This window comes from Bos javanicus, chromosome 16, assembly GCF_032452875.1.
Source record: "Bos javanicus breed banteng chromosome 16, ARS-OSU_banteng_1.0, whole genome shotgun sequence".
NCBI lineage: Eukaryota > Metazoa > Chordata > Mammalia > Artiodactyla > Bovidae > Bos > Bos javanicus.
In genome coordinates, this window is record NC_083883.1 from 52,634,607 (window position 1) to 52,659,003 (window position 24,397).

Below are 24,397 nucleotides of genomic sequence, written 5' to 3' on the forward strand. Positions count from 1 at the left end.
ATGGAGGAGGGATTCAGGGGTATCTATATGGGATTTGGTTAAAAAAAATTATATTTTTTGGAGATCAAACCAGTCATTCCTAGAAGAAAACAATTCTGAATATTCATTGGAAGGACTGAAGCTGAAGCTCCAATACTTTGGCCACCTGCTGTGAAGAGCCAACTCATTGGAAAAGACCCTGATGCTGGGAAGGATTGAGGGCAGGAGGAGAAGGGGGTGACAGAGGATGACATGGTTGGATGGCATCAGCGATTCGATGGACATGAGTTTGAGCAAGCTCCAGGAGGCAGTGAAGGACAGGGAAGCCTAGTGTGGTGCAGTTCATGGGGTTGCAAAGAGCCAGACATCACTTACAGACTGAACAACAACAACAACACATACTGTATAATGATGATTTGAAAAATAAAATTATTAAGGACAGCATTAAATGTTGAGCTGATATAAAGTTTCCAAATAAAATACATTCCAAATTTTCACTTTCTTCTGTGAATGTAACTATTTTTCTCTTATTTTATTTAAAAATTTTCTTTTGGATGTAGCTATTTTTATTATTTTTAAAATTTATTTTTAATTCGAAGATAACTGCTTTACAATATTGTGTTGGTTTCTGCTGTACAGCAATGTGAGTCAGCTATCAGTTCAGTTCAGTTCAGTTCACTTGCTCAGTTGTGTCTGACTCTTTGAGACCCCATGAATCGCAGCACGCCAGGCCTCCCTGTCCATCACCAACTCCCGGAGTTCATTCAAACTCATGTCCATTGAGTCGGTGATGCCATCCAGCCATCTCATCTTCTGTTGTCCCCTTCTCCTCCTGCCCCCAATCCCTCCCAGCATCAGGGTCTTTTCCAATGAGTCAGCTCTTCGCATGAGGTGGCCAAAGTATTGGAGTTTCAGCTTTAGCATCAGTTCTTCCAATGAACACCCAGGACCGATCTCCTTTAGAATGGACTGGTTGGATCTCCTTGCAGTCCAAGGGACTCTCAAGAGTCTTCTCCAACACCACAGTTCAAAAGCATCAATTCTTTGGTGCTCAGCTTTTTTCACAGTCCAACTCTCACATCCATACCTGACTGGAAAAACCATAGCCTTGACTAGATGGACCTTTGTTGGCAAAGTAAAGTCTCTGCTTTTTAATATGCTATTTAGGTTGGTCATGACTTTCCTTCCAAGGAGTAAGCATCTTTTAATTTCATGGCTGCAATCACTATCTGCAGTGATTTTGGAGCCCCCAAAAAATAAAGTCTGACACTGTTTCCACTGTTTCCCCATCTATTTCCCATGAAGTGATGGGACCAGATGCCATGATCTTAGTTTTCTGAATGTTGAGCTTAAAGCCAACTTTTTCACTCTCCTCTTTCACTTTCATCAAGAGGCTTTTTATATGTATATATATATCCCCTCTCTCTTGAGCCTCCTTCCCACCCCCCACCCATGAATGTAACTTTTCAGTATCAGGTTTTAAGCTTAAAATAGCTACTTGCAATAATGACCAGAACTTTTCCAGAAGGATGTCTTTAAGTTCTTGATAGCCATGAATAATTACTCAAATAGATAATAAAATTTAAAATGAAATTTCAACATTAAAAAATGTATAAAAGTTAAAATAGTTAAAGAAATGTCTTATTTTCTTTCGTTAAAATTGTCAATTGAAATTTCTTGTGATTCCATTAAGTGTATCTTGAATCCAATCAAACTGTTTCATGTCAAACATTTATAAATAATGACACCTGGTATTTGCCTGGTGGTTCAGTGGGGGCTGGTTACAGGGGGCCTGGTTTGATCCTTGGTCAGAGAATTAGATCCCATGTACAGGAACTAAAGATCCAGCCTGCCGCATCTACAGCCTGGCTCAGCCAAATAAATAAATATTAAAAATAATGGCACAGCTCTGTTTTAAAGCACATTCCTTCAGGGTTGATACCCACCTAGTATGTACTAGTATTCACTGTTAATGGTTAGCTGGCATCTGTTCTGATTGGTAATGTCTGTGCCATCTCAGATGTTAAGTATTTTTCACATTAACCTTGCCTATGTGTGCTTAGTCACTCAGTTGTGTTCAACTCTTTCCGACCCCATGGACTGTAGCCCACCAGGCTCCTCTGTCCATGGGATTTTCCAGCCAAGAATACTGAAGTGGGTTGCCATTCCCTTCTCCAGGGGATCTTCCTAACCCATGGATCGAACTCAGGTCTCCTGCATTGCAGGCAGATTCTTTACTGTCTGAGCCACCAGCCTTTGCCTATAAGCATTGTTAAAGCAGCCATCCTGACGTTAGCTTGGACACTGCTTGGACACCAGCCCAAAATGGACAGAAATATCTGATACCATGTGAAGACAGATTTGGGTCAGCCCTCTCGAGCTGCTGTGGCTGGAGTCCTCCAAGTCTCCTTGCCCCTCCATCCCTGACCACCTTGGGTTGGAGCTCCTCCTACTTGGCCCCTGGAACTCACTTCCTCTAGCAGGGCCCTGGACCCTTTCTGTAATGTGCAGCAATGCACTATGCTGCTCTGGCCTCTGAAGTTGGTGTCCAAGTGGTAACACATGGCAAGCAGCAAATACTGCTGACCTTCTGCCTACTTGTGGTGATTGCTAGGCAGGATGTCACACTCTGCTTTGCTTGGATTATCCCAAGGGGAGCTCTCCCCATGGGTTGCGTGTACCAAGAGGCTATTCTAGCTGGCAGGCCCAAGAGCCATGGGATCTTTATGTTGTATTTCACCTGTAACCTAATTGCAGTACACCCGTGTGCGATGACCATGGTTGGGAAACTCTGCAGCAGAGGAAACAGAACAGACAATGATGACACTACCTGTTATTTATCAATGCATGGTTTACAGTGCTTTCACAGTGGACCTCATTTATCCCTCATAAGAACATCCACTAAAAATTATCTTCCCATTTTACAGAGTAGGAAATAGATTTAGAAGAGTAAGTTGCTCAGGTTGATTTATGTTAAGTCCACCCTTCCCTGACTGGGGTGCCTCAAGGATGTACACATTGGTGGGCTGGGTTAAGTGATGAATTACTGGAGTGACAGCTTTACTTGAAAGTTTTGGGGGAAATTTTTTTGTTTTCTTGTTTTTTGGCTGCCCCTCAAGACTTGCAGGATCTCAATTCCTGAATCAGGGATTGAACCCAAGCCCTGGGGTGAAAGCCCAGAATCCTAACCATGAGGCCACTAGAGAACTCCCTGGGGAAAATTTAACTGGTAAATAATATAAAGTATTTGGGAATTCCCTGGTGGTCCAGTGTTTAGGACTCCGTGCTTTCACTGCTGAGGGTGTGAGTTCAATCCCTGGCTGGGGAACTGAGATCCTACAAGCTTTGTGGCCAAGAAAAATAAATAAAATATTTTTATGTTAAAATAAACATGCGTTATCAAACGGAATGAAAACCTTGCACAAATCTGCACGATCAAACATGAAACACCAAAGAAATATTGTGCTTCACGGAAGGCTACTTTGAGGAAGGCCCCCAGACCTACAGGGGATAGGGATGAGTTTTGTCTTCTGCCAATGTTGGTAAAGAATCTACCTGCAATGTAGGAGGCCCTGGTTTGATTCCTGGGTTGGGAAGATCCTCTGCAGAAGAGATAGGCTACCCACTTCAGTATTGTTGGGCTTCCCTTGTGGCTCAACTGGTAAAGAATCTGCCTGCAATGGGGGAGACCTGGGTTCAATCCCTGGTTTGGGAAGATCCCCTGCAGAAGGGAAAGGCTACCTACTCCAGTACTCCAGTATTCTGGCCTAGAGAATTCCATGGACTGTATAGTCACATAGAGTCAGAGACTACTGAGAGACTTTCACCTTCAACGATGATTGAGGATACACTACTACTGGACCCAAGATTTTTTTTAACCAGGAGTTCGAATGCTGCAACTAAAGTTCCTGCATGCCACCACTAAGACCAGGTACAGCCAAATAAAACAAACAAACAAAAACAAAAAATCCATCCCCAAAGGGAGTTAGCAAATGGGTGCCTGGAGCCCAGGGCTAGGATCTGGGTTGTGAATTATCTGCCCCTAGGTTCTGACTCTTTGTAACCCCAAGGACTGTAGCCCTCCAGGCCTCTGTCCATGGAATTTTCCAGGCAAGAATATTGGAGTGGGTTGCTATTTCTTCCTCCAGGGGATCTTCCCCACCCAGGGATCAAACCTACGTCTCTCGCCTCTTCTGAAATGGCAGGCAGATTCTTTACCATTGCACCACGTGGGAAGCCTTAGGTGAAAGTGAAAAAAAAGTAAAAGTGAAGTCACTTAGTCCAACTCTGTGCAACCCCATGGACTGTAGCCCACCAGGCTCCTCCATCCATGAGATTCTTCAGGCAAGGGTACTGGAGTGGGTTGCCATTTCCTTCTCCGGGGGATCTTCCCGACCCAGGGATCAAACCCAGGACTGCCGCATTGTAGGCAGATGCTTTACCGTCTGAGCCGCCAGGGAAATCCAGGTGAAAATGGTTATCTTAATATTGGAAGAGATTGCCATCAGAGAAGGAGCCATCAGAGAGCAGGTGAGCGAGCAGGGGCACACCTATCAGAGAGACCCCTGCAGAAAGTTTAAAGGACAGGCGTGTTCAGCAGTAGCGAATGATGGAGAGGTTGGAGTTGTTGTCGCATCAGATTAGATCAGATCAGATCAGTCGCTCAGTCGTGTCCAACTCTTTGAGACCCCATGAATCGCAGCACGCCAGGCCTCCCTATCCATCACCAACTCCCAGAGTTCACTCAGACTCACGTCCATCGAGTCAGTGATGCCATCCAGCCATCTCATCCTCTGTTGTCCCCTTCTCCTCCTGCCCCCAATCCCTCCCAGCATCAGAGTCTTTTCCAATGAGTCAGCTGTTCGCATGAGGTGGCCAAAGTACTGGAGTTTCAGCTTTAGCATCAGTCCTTCCAAAGAAATCCCAGGGCTGATCTCCTTCAGAATGGACTGGTTAGATCTCCTTGCAGTCCAAGGGACTCTCAAGAGTCTTCTCCAACACCACAGTTCAAAATCATCAATTCTTCAGAGCTCAGCCTTCTTCACAGTCTAACTCTCACAACCATACATGACCACAGGAAAAACCATAGCCTTGACTAGCCGGACCTTTGTTGGCAAAGTAATGTCTCTGCTTTGAATATGCTATCTAGGTTGGTCATACTTTCCTTCCAAGGAGTAAGCGTCTTTTAATTTCATGGCTGCAGTCACCATCTGTAGTGATTTTGGAGCCCAGAAAAATAAAGTCTGACACTGTTTCCACTGTTTCCCCATCTATTTCCCATGAAGTGGTGGGACCGGATGCCATGATCTTCGTTTTCTGAATGTTGAGCTTTAAGCCAACTTTTTCACTCTTCACTTTCACTTTCATCAAGAGGCTTTTGAGTTCCTCTTCACTTTCTGCCATAAGGGTGGTGTCATCTGCATATCTGAGGTTATTGATATTTCTCCTGGCAATCTTGATTCCAGCTTGTGGTTCTTCCAGTCCAGCGTTTCTCATGATGTACTCCGCATATAAGTTAAATAAACAGGGTGACAAAATACAGCCTTGACGTACTCCTTTTCCTATTTGGAACCAGTCTGTTGTTCCATGTCCAGTTCTAACTGTTGCTTCCTGACCTGCATACAGATTTCTCAAGAGGCAGATCAGGTGGTCTGGTATTCCCATCTCTTTCAGAATTTTCCACAGTTTATTGTGATCCACACAGTCAAAGGCTTTGGCATAGTCAATAAAGCAGAAATAGATGTTTTTCTGGAACTCTCTTGCTTTTCCCATGATCCAGAGGATGTTGGCAATTTGATCTCTGGTTCCTCTGCCTTTTCTAAAACCAGCTTGAACATCAGGAAGTTCACCGTTCACATATTGCTGAAGCCTGGCTTGGAGAATTTTGAGCATTACTTTACTAGCGTGTGAGATGAGTGCAATTGTGTGGTAGTTTGAGCATTCTTTGGCATTGCCTTTCTTTGGGATTGGAATGAAAACTGACCTTTTCCAGTCCTGTGGCCACTGCTGAGTTTTCCAAATTTGCTGGCATATTGAGTGCAGCACTTTCACAGCATCCAGCACATAATAGGCACGCAAATATTTGTGAGGAGAATGAAAGAAAAAAAAAAGGTAAAATGATATGTTCAGGACAAGCCATGTGAAAGAAATAGTGGTAGAATCTGGGCAAAAATGTGTTAAACTAAGAAGAACCTATACTGTGTAGCACAGGCTACCCCAGTGGCTTAGTGGTAAAGACTCTGCCTGCGGTGCAGGTTCGCAGGAGATATGAATTTGATCCCTAGGTTGGGAATATCCCCTGGAGGAAATGGCAACCCATTCTAGTATTCTTGCCTGGAGAATCCCATGAGGTCGAAAAGAGTTAGACACGACTAAAGCAACTGAGCACACACACACTATATAGCACAGGGAACTCTATTTAATACTCTGAGTGCCAAAGAATTGATGCTTTTGAACTGTGGTGTTGGAGAAGACTCTTGAGAGTCCCTTGGACTGCAAGGAGATCCAACCAGTCCATTCTGAAGGAGATCGGTCCTGGGTGTTCTTTAGAAGGACTGATGCTAAACCTGAAACTCCAGTACTTTGGCCACCTCATGCAAAGAGTTGACTCATTGGAAAAGACTCTGATGCTGGGAGGGATTGGGGGCAGGAGGAAAAGGGGATAACAGAGGATGAGATGGCTGGATGGCATCACCGACTTGATGGACATGAGTTTGAGTGAACTCCGGGAGTTGGTGTTGGACAGGGAAGCCTAGCGTGCTGCGATTCATGGGGTCACAGAGTTGGACACGACTGAGCGACTGAACTGAACTGAACTGAACTGAATGACCTATATGCGAAAAGAATCTAAAAGAGTATATGTATATGTATATGTATATGTATATGTAGGGGCTTCCCTTAGGGCACCGTGGTAAAGAACCCACCTGCCAATGCCGGAGACATAGATTCGATCCCTGGATCAGGAAGATCCCCTGGAAAAGGAAATGGCTGGGTCCTCAGTATGGATTTTGCAGAGTCTTAACCACTGGACTGCCAGGGAATTCCCTAATATGTGATTTTATTTAAAGGGGCCAATTTAATGCAAATTCCAGTCTTTCCCATTCAATCTCAACTTCTAGAGATTAAAAATATATAATACCATCCAATGGCTCCATAACTTCATTACAAATCTAACTCTTTTTTTAACCAGTGGGCTCACGTCTCAGGGGCTTCCCAAGTGGTGCAATGGTAAAGAATCTGCTTGGTAATGCAGAAAATACAGAGACTCAAGTTCAATCCCTGTGTGGGGAAGATCCCCTGGAGTAAGAAATGGCAACCCACTCCAGTATTCTCGCCTGGAAAATTCCATGGACAGAGGAGCCTGGCTGACACGACTGGGCACGCACTGGCCTCTAAGTCCTTTTTAGAAAAGGTTATTTAAGAAAGACTTTCTGCTTCCTGAGACTCCCATCCAGACATTTCTTGGTACTTAAAAAAGCTCCAATTTCTCTCGTTTAGAGAAAGGTCTTTCCCCTTCATGTCTTTCAGGTTTTAAAAGTATTACCCTAGGATAGGAAACTGCCAAGGGCCGGATTCTGGGGGGCGCATACCCACTGGGGGCAATGCACTGGACGTCAGCGGGGAACCGCGGGACTAGTTCTATTTATCGAAAGAGCTAGAGGCCAAAGTTCAGAAAAGGGTGAAGGGAAGCGAGCGGCCGGTCCCTGGAGCCCCTCCCCTGCCTGTGATCCCCCGGGCGCCCCTGCACTTTGAGCCCGAGGCGGCTGGGGCTCTGGCTGCTGCGGGGACCAGCGGGGCGGGCAGGCAGGCGAGATGCTGTGGCTGCTGGCGTCCACCTGCGTCAGGGGCCTGGGGGGTCGCGGGGGCTCGCGGAGGCTGGTTTCCCGGGGCCGAGCGCGTCCAGTCGCGGGACTCTGCGACCCCAGCCGCCGCTTGAGCCGCCAGGCTTCCGACGCCCCCCGGAACCAACCCCCTAGTCCCGAGTTCGTGGCCCGGTCGGTGGGCATCTGCTCCATGATGCGGCTGCCGGTGCAGGCCACTCCAGAGGGGCTGGACGCCGCCTTCGTCGGGGTACCGCTGGACATTGGGACCTCCAACCGGCCTGGGGCGAGGTAAGGCCAGCAGGATTCGGGGACACGTGTCGGGCAGCCTGGCGGCCACCGTGCATACAAAACTCATGGAGAGGCGCTTTCGCTCACCCAGAGTGGAGTTGGAAGTCAGAGTCTGGCCCCAAAGTATCCTCTGGGAGCAGGGAAGCATGTCGGGTTGCCTCAAGTAATCCCAAGGGCTCAGCACGTGTGTCCCCCATTTAAAGAAGAGGGAGTTTAGGGACCGAGCCTTCTCCATTCCCTGGCCTAGCTGGGATGGTGGCAGGGGTACTTCCGGTTTACAAAAGCAGGGGACATTAAATTGAGAACAGAAGCTGGCTGCCCTTTCCCAAAACCTCTAGATATCACCTGACTCCAAAATTTGCTCAAAATAAGGCAGGTTTTGTTGGCCGCGCCAAGGTGGCATGCCGGATCTTATTTCCCTGCCCAGGGATTGAACGGGCGCCCCCTGCAGTTAAAGCACAGAGTCTTAACCACTGGCCCGCCAGTGAAGCCCGCCTAATAAGGCAGTTTTTTAAAGATCAAGTTCTGAAGTCCTGTCAGACTCTTTTGCTACCCCATGGACTGTAGCCCGTCAGACTCCGCTGTCCGTGGGATTCTCCAGGCAAGAATACTGGCGTGGATTGCCATTCCCTTCTCAAGGGGATCTTCCCAATCCAGTGATCCAACCCGAGTCTCCTGCTTTGGCAGGTGGATTCTTTACCATCTGAAGCCAATCTTACCGAAAGCCCTAAGATTAAGTTAGAGGCAGTAAAACCGATTTTCCCAATTGTTGAACACGAGCCATTTCTGACTCAGCTCAGCAATATTCCAGCTGACTACTGATCTATTAGTGCCACCTTTTATTAAATACCTACTGAGTGCAATTTACTTATACCAGCAGAGTAAGGTAAATGTCATTATTACTTTACAGATTAGGAAACTGAAGCTCAGAGAGATTAAGAAATTTAATGCCATTAAAGTAAATTAGTGGCTTTATTCTAATGCCATTTAGTAAACTGGTGATTCGTGGGCTTCTAAGTCTGTGCCTTTAATCTCTTCATTATATAGGTCAGATCAGTGGTTCCCAGGGACTTCCCTGGTGGCTCAGATGGTAAAGAGTCTTCCTGCAGTGCAGGAGACCCTGGTTCGATCCCTGGGTCAGGAAGATGCCCTGGAGAAGGAAATGGCAACCCACTCCAGTATTCTTGCCTGGAAAATCCCATGGACAGAGGAGCCTGATGAGCTACAGTACATGGGGTCACAAAGAGTCAGACATGACTGAGCTTTGAACTTTTGAGTGGTTCTCTGCGGGAGGATAGGGGTGTGTCTCTCCCCACAACGGCCACATTTGCCAGAGTCTGTAGGCATTTATGGTTATGGCAACATGTGGGAAGAGGTGCTACTGGTATCTAGCGGGCAAGGACCAGGGTTGCTGCAATGTATAGGATGAACCCCAACCCTGCAACAAAGATTCATTCAGCTCCAGCACAGAGCCTGGGAAGCTCTGGCCCAGGGAGAGCCTCTAAACCTTTAGGGATGGCTCATAGAGTGATTCTTCCTCTTCCAGATTTGGACCCCGACGGATCCGAGAAGAATCGGTGCTGCTTAGGACCACCAATCCTAGCACAGGAGCTGTTCCCTTCCAGTTCCTTAGGGTTGCAGACCTAGGCGATGTGAATGTCAATCTTTACAACCTTCAGGACAGCTGCCGCCTGATTCAAGCGGACTATCAGAAAATCGTAGCAGCCGGCTGTGTTCCTCTGACCTTGGGTAATGGCAGCTGCAAGGCCAGTGTAGTTCTCTGAGCTTAGGGTTTATTTATCGTGAGCTGGAGTACAGTTACTTCTCCAGGGCAAACCACTGTGAATATGGGGACAGAAGGAAAGGGAACATTTTTAGTTCATTTATTTTAGCCCCTGGGGAGACGATATTTACATTTTTTTGGACTAGTATGATGACAGAGATAGGCCGGGGGAAGCAAGTGAGGCATTTACCTTAAATTTAAGGGGTTCCTAAAAAGCCAACAATAAGCACAACTGATTTTTCCTTTTTGCCCCATGCTCCAGTATGGCTCAGAATAACACAATTACTGATCCTCTCTTTTTAAAAATTTTATCATGGATTCTTTTTCTTGCACTGATTTTGATTTTTAAAAATATTACATTAAAATAGTATTTATCTTGATGACTGAGTAGTTCTCTCTCTCTCTCTCTCTCTTTTTTTATGGCCTTGCAGCTTGCAGGATCTTAGTTCCTCAACCTGGGATTGAATCTGGTCCCCTGCAAGTGTGGAGTCCTAACCACTGGACCACCAGGGAATTCCCCAATTACTGTTTCTTGGGGTTTTTTTTTTCAGTGTTCCTTCAATTTTGCATCCTTCAATTTATTCCTTCAATTTTGGCAAGTGCCTCTACCCACCTCACCTTGTCCCAACACTTGATCTTATGCCTGAGAAAAGCTGTTAGCAGGGGCTTAGTTGTGACTTTTTAACTATTTCAAGGATGTTGTTTAATGACTTAATTTGCGAGAACTGCAAGGGGGCCTTTTTTTCTCTCATCAGCGTCTCTGTTAATCTATAGGGCAACTTTCCTCTGATCCTCCCCCTCCATCCTGCCCCACTGTAACTGCAGAGTTTCTCCTTCGGTTCACAAATAGTCAAAATTGTACCTTTTTCTAAACATCCAGTTGGAATTAAAAAATAATTTTATTTCTTTATTGGCTGTGCTGAGTCTTCGTTGCTGTATGGGCTTTTCTGTAACAGCAGCGAGCAGGGGCTACTCTTAGTTGCGGTACACAGGCTTCTCACTGCGGTGGCTTCTCTTGTCGCTTCTCTCGTTTCAGAGCACGAGCTCTAGGGAGCATGGGCTTCAGTAGGTGCAGCACGTGGGCTCAGTAGTTGTGAGTCCTGGGCTCTGGAGCATAGACTCAATAGTTGTGGCACAAGGGCTTAGTTGCTCCGTGGCATATGGGATCTTCCCAGACTAAGGATTGAACCCGTGTCTCCTGCGTCGGCAGGCAGATTCTTTACTACTGAGCCAACAGGGAAGCCCTGTTTATTTTACTGGGTGCACCATTTGGCATGTGGATCTTAGTTCCCCAACCAGTGTCCTGTGGTTCCCCTTAGTTCCCCCACCTGTGTCCCCTGCAGTAGAAGCTTGGAGTTTTAACCACTGGACCACCAGGGAAGTCCCTCCAAATTTATTTTTGTCAAATAAGAGGGCCTAGCCTGCAAAGCACAGTGCTAAGGAGTGGAGTTTCTGGCTGTCATGGTTTGAAGTCTCAGCTCTACCTTTCACTAATTATTCATGCTTCATTCTCTTATCTGTAAAATGGGAATAGTACCACCACCACCTACCTTCTTATATTGTGTCAGAGGCATATAACTAAGGTGCATATAAAGTGCCCAGGTTTGTGACTGGCATGTTTTAAGCTTCAATTATAAGCTTTTGTTGTTATTAATAATTATCAATGGTAATACTTTTCTAGGCCTGTGCTGTCTAGTGTGGTAGCCCCTAGCCATAGGTGGCTGTTTGAATTGCAATAAAATAATCATTCAGTTCCTCAGTTGCATGAGCCACATTTCCATAGCCAATGGCTAGGGCCCACCATGTTGGTCAATGCAGATACAGAGCATGTATGTCACTGATGAAAGTTTACCTGGGCAGAGCTGGTTCTGACCATTTTCCCCATAAGCCTTAATTTTGTTGTTGTTCAGTCGCTCAGTTGTGTCCAAATCTTGCAACCCCATGGACTGCTGCTTGCTCGAATTCACTCCATTGAGTCAGCGATGCCATCCAACCATCTCATCCTCTGTCATCCCCTTCTCCTGCCTTCTATCTTCCCAGCATCAAGGTCTTTTCCAATGAGTTGGCTCTTTGCATCAGGTGGCCAAAGGATTGGAGGTTCAGCGTCAGCATCAGTCCTTCCAACGAATATTCAGGGTTGATTTCCTTTAGGATTGACTGGTTTGATCTCCTTGGTGTCCAAGGGACTTTCAAGAGTCTTCTCCAGCCCCATAGTTTTAAAGCATATATTCTTTGGCACTCAGGCTTCTTTATGGTCCAACTCTCATATCCACACATGACTACTGGAAAAACCATAGCTTTGACTATATTAAGGCTTAATTTATAAGCCTTAATTTTCTCTTATTTTTTAAATTTTATTTTTTTTACTGTTTGTCCACACCATGTAGTATGTGGGATCTTAGTTACCCAACCAGGGATTGAACCCAAGACCCCTGGCATTGGAAGCACGGAGTCTTAACCACTGGACCCCAGGGAAGTCCCTTAATTTTCTCTTTTAAATGACAATGTAATGTCAGACATTTAGTGGCCATTTTTTAATCACTGAATAGCACCAAGATCTTATTTTAGCTATGGTTATAGTTCTTCCAGTCTAATCGAACAGGTGGCAGAATTGGACAAACTGAAGATGGTTCTAGGTGATACATGGTCCTCAAATCTTATTCCAAATCCATATTACAAGTTTTCTTCTTTTTTTTTTTCTCTTTGAAGGTGGAGATCATACAATCACCTATCCTATATTGCAAGCGATAGCAGAAAAGTAAGTCCAAAAGGCGGAGCCCAAGCGAGGTTTCAAAATTCAGGAGCTGGAGAATGAGTTGTTTGCTGCTAGAGGGCGTCAGGTGACTTCTGCTGGCTCAGGTTACTGGGAGTGATAGGAAATTCCCCACTGAGTTGCTTCTATGGATCAAAATTAATGTCGAGCTCCAGGTGTGTCTGTCAGTCACCAGCTGGGAGCCAAGACAATTTATTATTAACGCCTTGGCCACCCTCGCTTGCCCTAGATCTGCTCTGTTATGCAGGCTCAGCATTTGCCTCTGTTTTTGGAAGATGAGCCTTTACTGAAATACACAACCCCAGTTAACTTTAGTTTCTGTTTTGCTTCAAAGGCCAAATACAAATACTGACAAGCACTGTGGTGTTTCTTGCTGAGGGGAGGCCCTGTTTTTTCCTGAAAGGCCCCCTTTCCCAGAAGTTGAGGAGATGGATTTTTCCAGTAGTGAAAGTCTACCAGGCGTTGACTAATTTTGGTTACTTTGAGAAAGAGACAGATGGGCGGAGGTGATGCTGCTCCAGAATTGAGGAGAGATGTGTGGGTAGCCTTCTGGCCGGGGGTGGGTAGGCCCAAGTCTTTTCTTGAAGATATGTTAGCCTGGCATGGATTTGGATTGTCTGTTTATTTTGGGTGCCTGGAAGGGTTGATGGAAATTATAGAGAGCTGGGAGTGGGAGAGCTGCTTCTTGGTACTGTGGTTGAAGAAAGGGTGGCGTTGATTTGCTGAGCCTTCACACAAGCTCACCTGAACCACCACCCTATCTTCTCATCCTACCAGCACTCTCTGTCTTTAAATAAAGAAAATTCTGGGTGAGAGGTAGAGAGGGTCAGCTAAAGCACATGACTATTTCCTGCCTGATTCCGCTGAGCTTATTTTTCTTCTGAGATGCTCAGGGATTTGAAGCCAGAAGCCAGTTGCAAGGCTGGTAATTGATGCCAGGCTGCCCTCCCTCTATGGCTCTGAGTTGTCACTAGGTTTTGCTAGCCTGGAGGCTTGCTGTGTTCAGGCCCCACTGGAGGCCTGGCCTCTGAGCTGCCCTGTTTTTCAACAGGCATGGTCCTGTGGGGCTGGTGCACGTGGACGCTCACATGGACACGGCTGACAAGGCCCTCGGGGAGAAGCTCTATCACGGGACCCCCTTCCGCCGGTGCGTGGATGAGGGACTCCTGGACTGCAAGCGTGTGGTGCAGATCGGCATCCGGGGTTCTTCCACGACCTTGGATACCTACAGATACAGCCGGAGCCAGGTGACAGACCGAAAGCCCCCACTGCTGTCCCCAGCCCCTCACACTGCCTTCCTCTCCATCAGCTAATCGATGGCAGCTATGGATTCAATGGGGTTTTGCTGATCAAGTTCACAAAGTGGGGATGGAAGCTGAGTTTGCATCATATGGAGCAGAGAGGAGCAAGGGTGCTAGTTGACGAGGCAGATGAAGCTTTATCGCTGGGGAAGGGAGACAAGCAGGAACAAACCAAGCCCTTAGATGTTGCTGGCTTGGAAAAGAGCCAAGGAGGTCCGGACACAAGTCAATGGGTCTGATCTTGGGATGACAGTTCCCTCCTCATGGAGACTGAGGATCAAATGTGAGGTGCACGTAAGCTGAGAATACAGTGGGCCCACAGACAATGCCTTGTAGATACTCCAGGTCCAAGTGTCAACCTTCTGCTCCAATTTCTACCTTTCCAGGGCTTCCGGGTGGTCCTGGCTGAAGACTGCTGGCTGAAGTCACTGGTTCCTTTGATGGGGGAAGTGAGGCAGCAGATGGGAGGCAGACCCATTTATATCAGCTTTGATATTGATGGCTTGGACCCTGCTTACGCCCCAGGCACAGGGACACCTGAAATTGCTGGTCTTACTCCTAGTCAGGTAAGGAACTCCACCAGCGACACATCTTTGGGGTGAGGACACTGAGTCTCCCACTTTCCTGGGACTTGAATTGAGTCTTCAGGAATCAGATGGGATTTTAAAATCAGAGCGCTTGGGCCTTTATTGTTCTCAGGGCTGATCACAGGTTTGGATTTTCCCTTACTGATGAGCAACTGATCTTGGCAAGGGCCCTCCTTTCTTTTCTGGGATATAACAACAATCTGTTATTTGGTCTTTCTGCCTCTGGTCCACCTGTCCATGGGGACAGTATTGTAGTACCCCGTTAAGACTCCAAACTTTATTTTTTGGGGGGGTTCAATTTAAAAAATATGCAGTGGGATGAACCACCTCCCAAGGTAGTTCAAGAATTTTGGAAATCCTCAAATAAAACTCTCATAGGTGTGCTCAGCATACACACAGGGAGGCAGAATTGGGGTGTGGTTATAACCGGAAGGAAAGCTCCAGGGGGTGGACCTTTGTTCTGTTCACTCTTCTTGGAACTGAGGATCGTGTCTGACATATAAGTAGGAGGTACTCACAGATATTGGAGTAAATGAATGAAGACTGCTTGAACTGAACTGATTATCTTCTATCCTCTCAGAAAGGAGGATGGTCATACCTGCCTCTCTCAAAGCCTTTCCTGGTTCCCGCCAGTTTTCTAGAACACACTCCATTCCTCTGCTTTGCATGCTTTCAGCTTTTCACCTGCAAAATGGAGGCAAAGTGATGCTCTTCCAACCACCCCCTCACTTATCCTGTCTTCTGACTACAGTACTTTTTCCATCATGGCGCTTCTGCACGCATCTTTCCCTCTGCCTGGGCCGACCTCCCCCTGCTCCTCTGCTCAGTCAGGTCTTTGAGCTAAGTGTGTCCACCTTAGAGGGGCCTTTCCCCACCTCTGAGGTTGTCTTCCATGAAACTGTCCCTGGTGCCAAAAATGAGGACTGCTGCCTGGATGCATGGACCTGAAGCGATTGGTTAGCTGTTTTCTATCATCCCTCGGGGTGCCTGGTGGTGAGTGAATGTTTATTGAGGGAGAGCGACAGTTTCAAGTCGAAGGGGGGGTCTGGGTTGGGAGAAATCCACGGAGGCCTCTACGGGTGGCTTTCCGTTGTCAGTGGTTACCATTGTGGACAACTCAAACTTGATCTTGGACAGGCTCTGGAGATCATCCGGGGTTGTCAAGGCCTGAATGTGGTGGGTTGTGACCTCGTGGAAGTTTCACCACCCTACGATCCTTCTGGTAAGTAAGGGAGATAAGTGTGATCTGTAGGCAGCTGCTAGTTCAAACTGTCTTCCTCTAATTAGTAAGTAGATGGATGGGTCCTTTTAGACAACTTGGGAACCTGCTGAGTACATCCTACAGTGAAGAAAATAAACTATTAACACACACTGTACAGATGTGAGCTAATGAACCCTAACAGAACCCCTGGGAGGCGGCTAAGGATTACTAGCTGGCCCCACCCATCAGCAGAAGAGAAACCAGCCTGCAGTTCAGTGATGGGGTGGCACAGTGCCATTCACCTTTGATATTTCATTGAAAAGTGAGTTCTCAAGGCACAAATGATATTTATAAATATTAATAAACTGGGAGAGTCAGCTGGTTTAGGAGAGAAATTCAAAGCAGATGCCATCCCAATAATTTTAATGTAGCAGTTTACAGACTTGGACCTATTAGATTCAGAGGATAGATAATAAATACAATACACACCATAATGATAGGTTTTCCTTTGGGGAAATCTGTTCTCAGAGTAAACAGAGCCTTCTGAATTTTAAAATACTATTTCTGAATGGTGCTGGATGGAGAGAATGCTGGGCAAAGCATGTCGGGGGGGGGGGTCAGGTAGCACAGGCAGGACGCTGACCTAAGGCAGTGGTCTGCGCGCTGCTCATGCTTGGCTTTCACCTCTTTGCAGGAAACACAGCTCTGGTGGCGGCTAACCTGCTGTTTGAGATGCTGTGTGTTCTCCCCAAAGTGACAGTCGCCTGAACCTTGTCCTGTGATTCTTCAAGATGAAACAACAGATTGCACAGATGATAACTCTCCAGAAGCACTTGTGTGCAAGCAAAATCTGAGAACTGAAGAGCTGATGCCAATAAAACATTCTGCTAAAAACGTCATTGGTGGCTATACCATCAGGGCATTCAGTGAAACTCGAATCCAAACAGCCAATATTCCTCAGGAGTTTTAATTAACTTAAAAAAAAAAGATGCACTTGTGCTGTTTTTTCCTTTGAAGAATGGTGATGGAGGATAAAGGGGAAAGGGATGGAGAATGCAGTTTATTTACAATTTGGAGGGATGAAATGAAAAAATCCTAAGAAATTATACTGTAGAAACATTCCAGATTTCTATAGTATCTTCCTTTCAAATATAGCCCCTACTCTGAGGAGCCTAGGACTGCATCTTGGTTTTAGGGCTTCTGTGAACATCAAACAAAGTGTGAAAGGAAAAGAATGTGCAGATCTTCCCACTCAAAACCCCAGGAAGATGCAGGAATGTCTTCTAAACCAGGTGACATGAGCTGGCCTCCGAAGGGCTGTTTATACACTTCCTTAACTTACTCCCTCTAAGCCTGTGTTACATTATCTTCTCTTCAAGCTGACCCACCCTCTAGGACAGCAGTACCCGAAATCTGCAGTGAAGGCGTGATGATCTTAAGCATGTATTGAGTAACATGTAGATTTGAGTCTGTTGATCATGTGTCCACGGTCAAATCATCACCTCGTGACATAAGAGCTACCCGTAATCATCACACATTAAAATAGTTTATTTCTGTTTCCAGTCTGTAAGATTCTTAAAACAAAATAACATCAGCTTCAGTGCCTGTTTCACAATACAAAACAAAAACAACATAAAAAAGACACCATTTGCCGAATAAGTTATTTGTTCCTAAGAGTATCAAAAAGTGCAAAATATTCACCTTCTTTTCAGGTCTGTCTTGAAAGTATAATCACCTTCCTTGACACACTGAACAGAGAGATTCAGCAGCTGCCAGGCTGCGTTTCTTTTCCAGGGACAAGGTCAGGTATTTGGATGTGAGCAGCATGGCATTTGTCAAGTTGTTCTGCATCAGCTTTTCAGTAATTTACTTAGGAAAAAATGTTTGAGTGTTTGCTCCTAATCCTTTGCCCCAAATAACACAAACCACTTAAAACACAGTCAGATCCCATTTCTTTTTATATCAGGAAAAATGTATGTACTGAATGAGGAGGAAATCAACCCATTATTTCAAAACCACAGCCAAATTTTTATGGTTAGTCAGTGATGGCAGCAAGACTGTGGTGCCTCATGGGTGTTAGAGCAGGCTTGCTTACTGACACGTTGCTTGGTTGGAGCTGATGAACTCTACGTTAGACAGACTGTGCCACCGACACCTGGGCCTAATGAAAAATATTTTTTAAATGGGTGCATGTGTCTACAAAGGCTTGTTTTAGGCCAGTGACTGTCACATCTGGTAAACATGAGGCATAAACTGTACCAACCAGAAAAACCTGCCTCTAACAACATCAGTGTTGTCAGTTCCAAGATACCCGAAGACCAAGAAGTTAACTTAAAGCCAAAATTGGGTCTGTTTGATTTACATATGTGACAAAGAGAAACAGCATTGGCTGAGCAAGATGGTGGCTCATACATTTGACACGGAAGTAAACAAATTCGTGGAAACAACATTCAGGAGGAAAGGCTTACGTAGTCAAGAGTCAAGGTCAGTTTAAAATAAAAGCTTCTCAGTGTCCTCTTGGGGGACATTATCTACCAGTCCCCAAACAGCTCTCTAGATGATGTTTTTTGGACTGAAATATTTCCTAGGAATATTTTCATTATTATTGCTTTCCTTTCTTTGTGCAAATGAAAGGTGCAACAGTCTGAACATGCTTTTTAATAAAATTTTTGAAAATGAACAGATCTGGGGTGTTTTGGTTTTCAGAAATTAAGGTCAGGAATCCCATTAGTATCAGAAACTAAAAAAAGAAAAACTTACCATTGAACCAAACCACTCCTCATATAAGCAACTTGGCCAGAGGAGATGCAGAAAATAATTTTGCATCACAGAGCCAAAAATGAATTCCTTAATCAGTCCCACCTGGGCCAGGTGCCGTGTGATAGGGCAATCAAAATAAACACCCATTTTCAGAGGATCATGCGGAAAAAATAAAGGCTGGCAGTGATTTCATTTTTTTTTTTTAAATAAAGCTATAGATTCCATGAAAACTACAACAATTTCTGGACTCAATTTATTACTTGCCACTGTCACTCAATCCAAATGGCTTAGTTTAAAGCAATTATGATTAAAGAAAACAGCAGTTATTAACCTATTTCGTCCCATTACTGATTTTGAGCCTTCGCTTTACAAAAGGACAATTTGCTTTGACATTTGAACTCTTTGAGGTTGTCCAAACTCCAGGCAGTTTGCTCTAAAAAGAAAAGGAAAGCTCTCTAACTGGCTGGTAGAATCCCACCTGGAGTCCACGGTTCACCGGAACCCAGGAAGCTGGGGTGCTGAGACAGGTTTGATCCTGTTACTGGTGAAGCAGTTGTTGTGAGTGAAAAGAATTAAGATGAGACACTGAAATATAGGCCAGAAGCTCAAAGTGAGCAAAACAGGAGTCTAGAACGTGTCTTGGCTCACTTGTCATGAAAGAGGACTTGAAGATACAGCACTATTGGGGTAATAGGGTTCAAATACAACTGCTGAGAAATTTTAAGTTCCTTGATACAAAGACATGTCTGGTATTCTACTGAGGAGACATCACTGGAGGGAAGAGGTTCCTTGAGCCTGACTCACAGCGGGAGTGACGTGTCTTCAGTTGAACATCTACTGGCTTATGGCAGCTTATCTCTACGTTCTGAGAACACGATTACAAGTTATGGCTCCTAATACCCATACCCTAGAACTGACAGAGGCAGAAAGGCATCTGAAAACATACAGGTAAATGGCTCAAGGTCATTACAGTACTTTTTGCCGTGCGGATCCCTCCGAGGACACTTTAGTGCTTGGGAGGCAGCCGATGGGGTGCTCAGAGAGGTGCTGCCTCAGGCCCTGCCCAGCCTGCCCCTCTTTTGTCTTGGGAAGAAAACTGAACTGAAAGGCAGAGCCCCCACTCATCCCTAACCTTTAAAACTGTGGCTGACCAGTTTAGGAGGATGCCCCCCAAATATAGTTTTAGCTATTCACTACCAGAGAAATCATTAATGTAGGATTGCTTGGAACTAGGCCTCTTTCGAGACGCAGACACAGGGCCCAGAAGCTGAGGTGGGCTGTGCCAATGGAAGACCAAGTGCTGGGGCAGAAGCACAGCCCAGGCCAGGTGGGGGAGGCAGGTGACCGCCCAGCAACTGGCTTGAGAGGCCCCCCCCACCTCCGCTGCAGGGCCCAGCACAGAGATACAGAGATGGGACAGGGGAGGGTGGGGCGAGCACATGGCAGAGACGACAAAGGAAGAGGGAAGGAACAGTCTGTTTTAAATAGTGTGGCATTCAAATGAGGAAAAAAAGACCCAAAGGAAAATATTCTGATCCGGGGAAGTCAACGTGTGGTGTTTTTCACTCCTAGGTTAGGACAGCACAAAGGAAAGATTCTTCTAGCCATTGTTCTGGAAGAATAATCTAAAATCTATCCTCTGTCCGTTGTGATGGTTTGAGTCCTGAAAAATACCTGTTCACAGGGGCCTGTTAAAAAGTCTGAAGAGTTCGAGTCTCTTTTTTGAAACCCTGTCAGTCTAGGTCAGGCCATGACGGGATATAAAACCTCTGTAAGGAGCCTTCCAGCAGCCGTTCCATCCATAAAGACAGCTTGCTCAATTTTCCTTTGATGGGCCTGGGTCCGAGGCCAGAGGAAGACTTCCCTCGACACTCACCCAGATGGAGGGAGGAGTCAAAGTCACTGCACGGCCCCATGGCTTCCTCCTCTTCCACTGCTTTTTGGGGCTTGAAGAGGCAGAAGTATTTCTTGTGGCCATTCAGAGCCAGCACATAGCCTGTGTAGTCACGCTCCATGAAATGCTTGTCGTACTGGTTTGGGATTGGGGCCGCATCTTGAGCAAATTCTAATAAATATTCGAGCCATTCTCTGTGTTTATCTAGACTCAGGAAGGAAAAGTGTAGGCAGCTGCTCCTGGAGGAAGGACAGAATGAGGATTTAGGGTACTTCTGGGCATATTTAATCACAGGGAACTTAAGATTCTCATTCAGATTTCAAACAATAGGAAAAGGCTTTGTGTTGGGTAGGGTCTGAAGAAATGAAGGAGTTCTGTGGGGCCTGGAGGGTTTCTACAAGGTGGCAGCAGCCCCTCACCCATTTCTAGTTCCCTGCTGGGTGTCACTCTCAGGGTCGGGCTTCAGGAAAACACAGGAACCAGAGAACAGTTTCCTGAAAGGGCTCAGGGGAGACTAAGTTCAAGCTCTTCTGTTCAGAACTGACAGTCAAGGGGAAGAAAGGTCCCTGCATGATGGCTTGGATGGATCCTGGGGCTGGACAGGTAATAACCAACACCATGCTGCCTGGATAGAGCCTCTCCAGCCACCCCCTCCCCGCCCCCGGCTCACCCAAGTGTGCCCGCTCGCCCCTCCTCCTTCCACACATTCCGTCCTGCCCCCTCTCCGGAGCACAGAGGAACTCACGCAGTGAATGAGTAGACCTCCAGAGCGAATTTCTGCAGCAGGCTGGTCTTGGTGGAATTGGACAGGATGAGAACCACGTTCATGTGGCCTGGCCTCAGGCGTACCAAGTTACTGGTGTATGTTATATCTGTGAGTTCTGTTACCTCCACAAAGCCTTTTTTAGGAATCTTGCTGTGGAGAAATATTGAGGAATTAAGATCTTAGAGGACAGGGGGATGCCATTATTTTTAAAAGGAATAAGTGGAAGAAATTGCTATGTTCTAGCCAGACTAGGTACATTATTAACTATCCTTGAGCCTATATACCGGGGCAGGGCGGGACTGACCCCGATCTGGCTGTCCCAGCCTACAAATAGCCTTGCAGGTATTACCACACACCTGTGGCTTTAGTACAGGATGAAGGCTGTCAACACAGTGATCTCTCTCTGCTCCTGGCTCATCTAGCATCTGCCTGACATGCTTCTCTGCTTCCTGCCTTCATTATTAAACCTGAGATTGAGAAACTGAGGGTACCCAGGAGAAGATAACTAGACGTGTGTCTAGATGCCTCCACGGTCTTAGTCAACGCTCATCAGTGGTGTGTGTGCTCAGTCGTGTCTGACTCTTTGTGACGCTAAGGACTGTAGCCCGCCAGGCTCCTCTGTCCATGAGATTTCCCAGGCAAGCATACTGGAGTGGGCTGCCATTTCCTCCTCCAGAGGATCTTCCTGACCCAGGGATTAAGTCCGAGTCTCCTGCACTGGCAGGTGGATTCCTAGCCACCTAGGAAGCCGTCATTAGCAGTGATTCTTCCCTAAATCCACATCTCACACAAGGAGCGGAGCCAAAGTTCTTAGCTGTGCTAGACACTCAGATTCTGCTTTATCAGCCTCTGCGGTCTGTGGGGCTGCTGCTGAAGAGGAGGGGCTGGCATCTGGTGAGAACAACCTGCTGGGCTCCTTGGTGAAGCTTGGCTCCGTCTTCCCTGTCTTCTCACGGGCTTCCTCTTTATCTGGAGGGCTGGACTCTCGCTCCTCATTTGAGTCACTGAAGAAAAAGAGATTTTACAGAAAAACAGCTGAGGACATGTAGGCCTCACCCTTCAGACGCAGCACTGAGGAGCCCGGGGGGGGGGGGGGTCTTACCTGAAAGCTTGAACGATGACAGTGCCAAAGAGGATGAAGAGGGCAGAGAAAACCAGGGACAGAAGGGGCATCATTTCCCGCCTGAAATGAAGTTCACAAGCTCTGGTCAGTGCTACGCGGGCTGCTGTGATGTGCCAGTTAATGGTTTCAGGTTTCTTCTCTCTGGCTCAAAAAACCGCTACATAACCCCAAACCAAAAAGCTTTCACATCAATAAACATTTTCTAATTTCATACAAATAGAGGATTTTTTTGCGGTAGTGGTAAAAGTAGAGATTATTTTCCTCAGTGTTCTAATTCACAGATCACCTATTTAAAAAGTTTGACTTTGTGCCTCAGACTGTGCTGAATGGATTCTGCAGAAGGAAACAACAGGAGGGGTAACAAAGGATTTAAGCTGTGAACATGGAGGAACATTCTGACATCAAGGGTAATGTGAGTTGACTAGAAAGTCTATGGAATTACTTCTTTTATTTTGATCTTTTTTTTTTTTTTGGTCAGACTAATTCAGATGTGGCCCAGAGGGGTACAGTAGGGAGAAGAAAGTTGACTTCTCTAAGAGCTCCTCTAGGTGTTCTGAAATTTTATTCACCTGCAGACACCCATCAAAGGCCTGCTGTTTTTCAGGAGCTGGGCTGGTGGCCAGGAAGCACAGACGTGGGTGGAATGTGGTCTACCCTCAGGAGCTCGTGGTCTCATTGGGGAGGGGGTGGTGGGAGTGCCCTGCCCTCTCTGATTAATTCACTGGTTCGTTTGTGTCTCGATTCACTGGACTACATGTGCGTCAGCCCTGTGCTGGGCACCAAGGTGCTCTGGTGAGGAGCGCAGTCCCAGGCTCTGCTATCTGGAAGGGAAGCTGGGGTGATCCTTTCTTTCCCAACCTATGGGAAAGGGTCAAAATGGCAAATATTACAAAAGGGAAGTTATTGAAAGACAGAGAAAGGGGAATATTCTTTGAAAATATGGAAACACTCTTCCACCTGCCCAGATGGAGTCTATACTGAAATCAAAGAGTAGACCTTTTTTCAAATGAAAAACAGCAGTCCTGGTAAGTAACAGCAAGAGAAATTCAATCTGGCAATATTCCTACCAGTTGTTGTGAAATATGCTGTCCCAGCAGTCTGAGATGTAGTCAGAAGCAGAGTAGAGCCACCGAAGAAGAAAAATCTGTGGAAGGAGAAAAGGGGTCAGGACTGGACCCTGAGCCCCGGAGGGAGAAGCCCCCCATCCCTGACAGGGCACTGCAGCTCTGAGAGCTTGGGAGCCCTGCCCAGCGCCCACTCGCCTGGGCCGCGTGCTTACAGGGGCAAGTTCATCGGTCAAGTCGGGGAGCACAGCTTCCGACGACAGAAGAGCTGGGTCTTTCCGCAGTTGGTCCAGATAACCCAAAAGGATGAATTTGTCACTCTCACTCCCAGTCCAGGGATCCTCCAGGGTTTTATACACCACCCGCCCTGCCGTGTTGCGCCTTTCTAAGATAGACACCTGGGAGAAAAAGAGGTGAAAAACCATTAGAATTCTCAAGAGAATGGGGAATGACTGTTGGTTTTTTCCCCAGAGACGATGGAAAAAAGGGTCTAGTGAAGCTCAAGCACAGATATGAATGAGTATGCCATATCTGCAAGCGATTTCCACTTTTCTGACAAAAGAAATTAGTTTTATGGTGACTTTCAAAGTTAACTTTGTTAAAAGTTAAAGCTCTTTCTTCTCAATAGATTTTGTTCTGTAACTTCTAATTTTTTTAACATTTATTTATTTATTTGGCTCTGCTGGGTCTTAGCTGCAGCATGCGAACCCTTAGTTGTGGCTTGTGGGATCCAGTTCCCTGACCAAGGATCAAACTTGGGCTCACTGCACTGGGAGCACAGAGTCTTAGTCACTGGACCACCAGTGAAGTCCCTGACTTAATGTTATAATAAAGCAAACCTTTGTTTTTTTTTCAGAGATTTTCCTATGAAAATCAGTTCAGTAGGTAAAGAATCTGCCTGCAATGCAGGAGACCTTGATTTGATTCCTGGTTCGGGAAGATCCGCTGGAGAAGGGATAAGCTACCCACTCTAGTATTGTTGGGCTTCCCTTGTAGCTCAGCTGGTAAAGAATCTGCCTGCAACGGGGAAGACCTGGGTTCAATCCCTGGTTTGG

At 46.2% G+C, this 24,397-nt stretch overlaps 2 protein-coding genes across 6 annotated transcripts in view; one reads left to right on the plus strand and one right to left on the minus strand.

The window, feature by feature from the left end:
* Window positions 1–16,634, plus strand: part of AGMAT (agmatinase) — a 39,714-nt gene extending 23,080 nt beyond the window's left edge. For 2 of the 4 annotated variants that reach the window (XM_061383181.1, XM_061383182.1), the window contains exons 3-9: window positions 9,637–9,839; window positions 12,583–12,631; window positions 13,698–13,893; window positions 14,334–14,513; window positions 15,115–15,231; window positions 15,672–15,756; window positions 16,430–16,634. In XM_061383181.1, coding sequence (XP_061239165.1) covers window positions 9,637–9,839; window positions 12,583–12,631; window positions 13,698–13,893; window positions 14,334–14,513; window positions 15,115–15,231; window positions 15,672–15,756; window positions 16,430–16,503 — 904 coding nt within the window. In that variant the 3' untranslated portion in view covers window positions 16,504–16,634. Of the gene's footprint in view, window positions 1–7,654; window positions 8,091–9,636; window positions 9,840–12,582; window positions 12,632–13,697; window positions 13,894–14,333; window positions 14,514–15,114; window positions 15,232–15,671; window positions 15,757–16,429 lie in introns of those variants that run through there. The other 2 variants (XM_061383179.1, XM_061383180.1) reach the window with 2 other exon arrangements.
* A 2,100-nt stretch (window positions 16,635–18,734) lies between these two features.
* The window catches only part of DNAJC16 (DnaJ heat shock protein family (Hsp40) member C16), a 38,329-nt gene continuing 32,666 nt past the window's right edge, over window positions 18,735–24,397 (minus strand). For both annotated transcript variants that reach the window (XM_061383177.1, XM_061383176.1), the window contains exons 10-15: window positions 23,558–23,740; window positions 23,346–23,422; window positions 22,258–22,338; window positions 22,061–22,159; window positions 21,135–21,305; window positions 18,735–20,628 (exon numbers count right to left, since the gene is read on the minus strand). In XM_061383177.1, coding sequence (XP_061239161.1) covers window positions 20,229–20,628; window positions 21,135–21,305; window positions 22,061–22,159; window positions 22,258–22,338; window positions 23,346–23,422; window positions 23,558–23,740 — 1,011 coding nt within the window. In that variant the 3' untranslated portion in view covers window positions 18,735–20,228. The remainder of the gene's footprint in view (window positions 20,629–21,134; window positions 21,306–22,060; window positions 22,160–22,257; window positions 22,339–23,345; window positions 23,423–23,557; window positions 23,741–24,397) is intronic.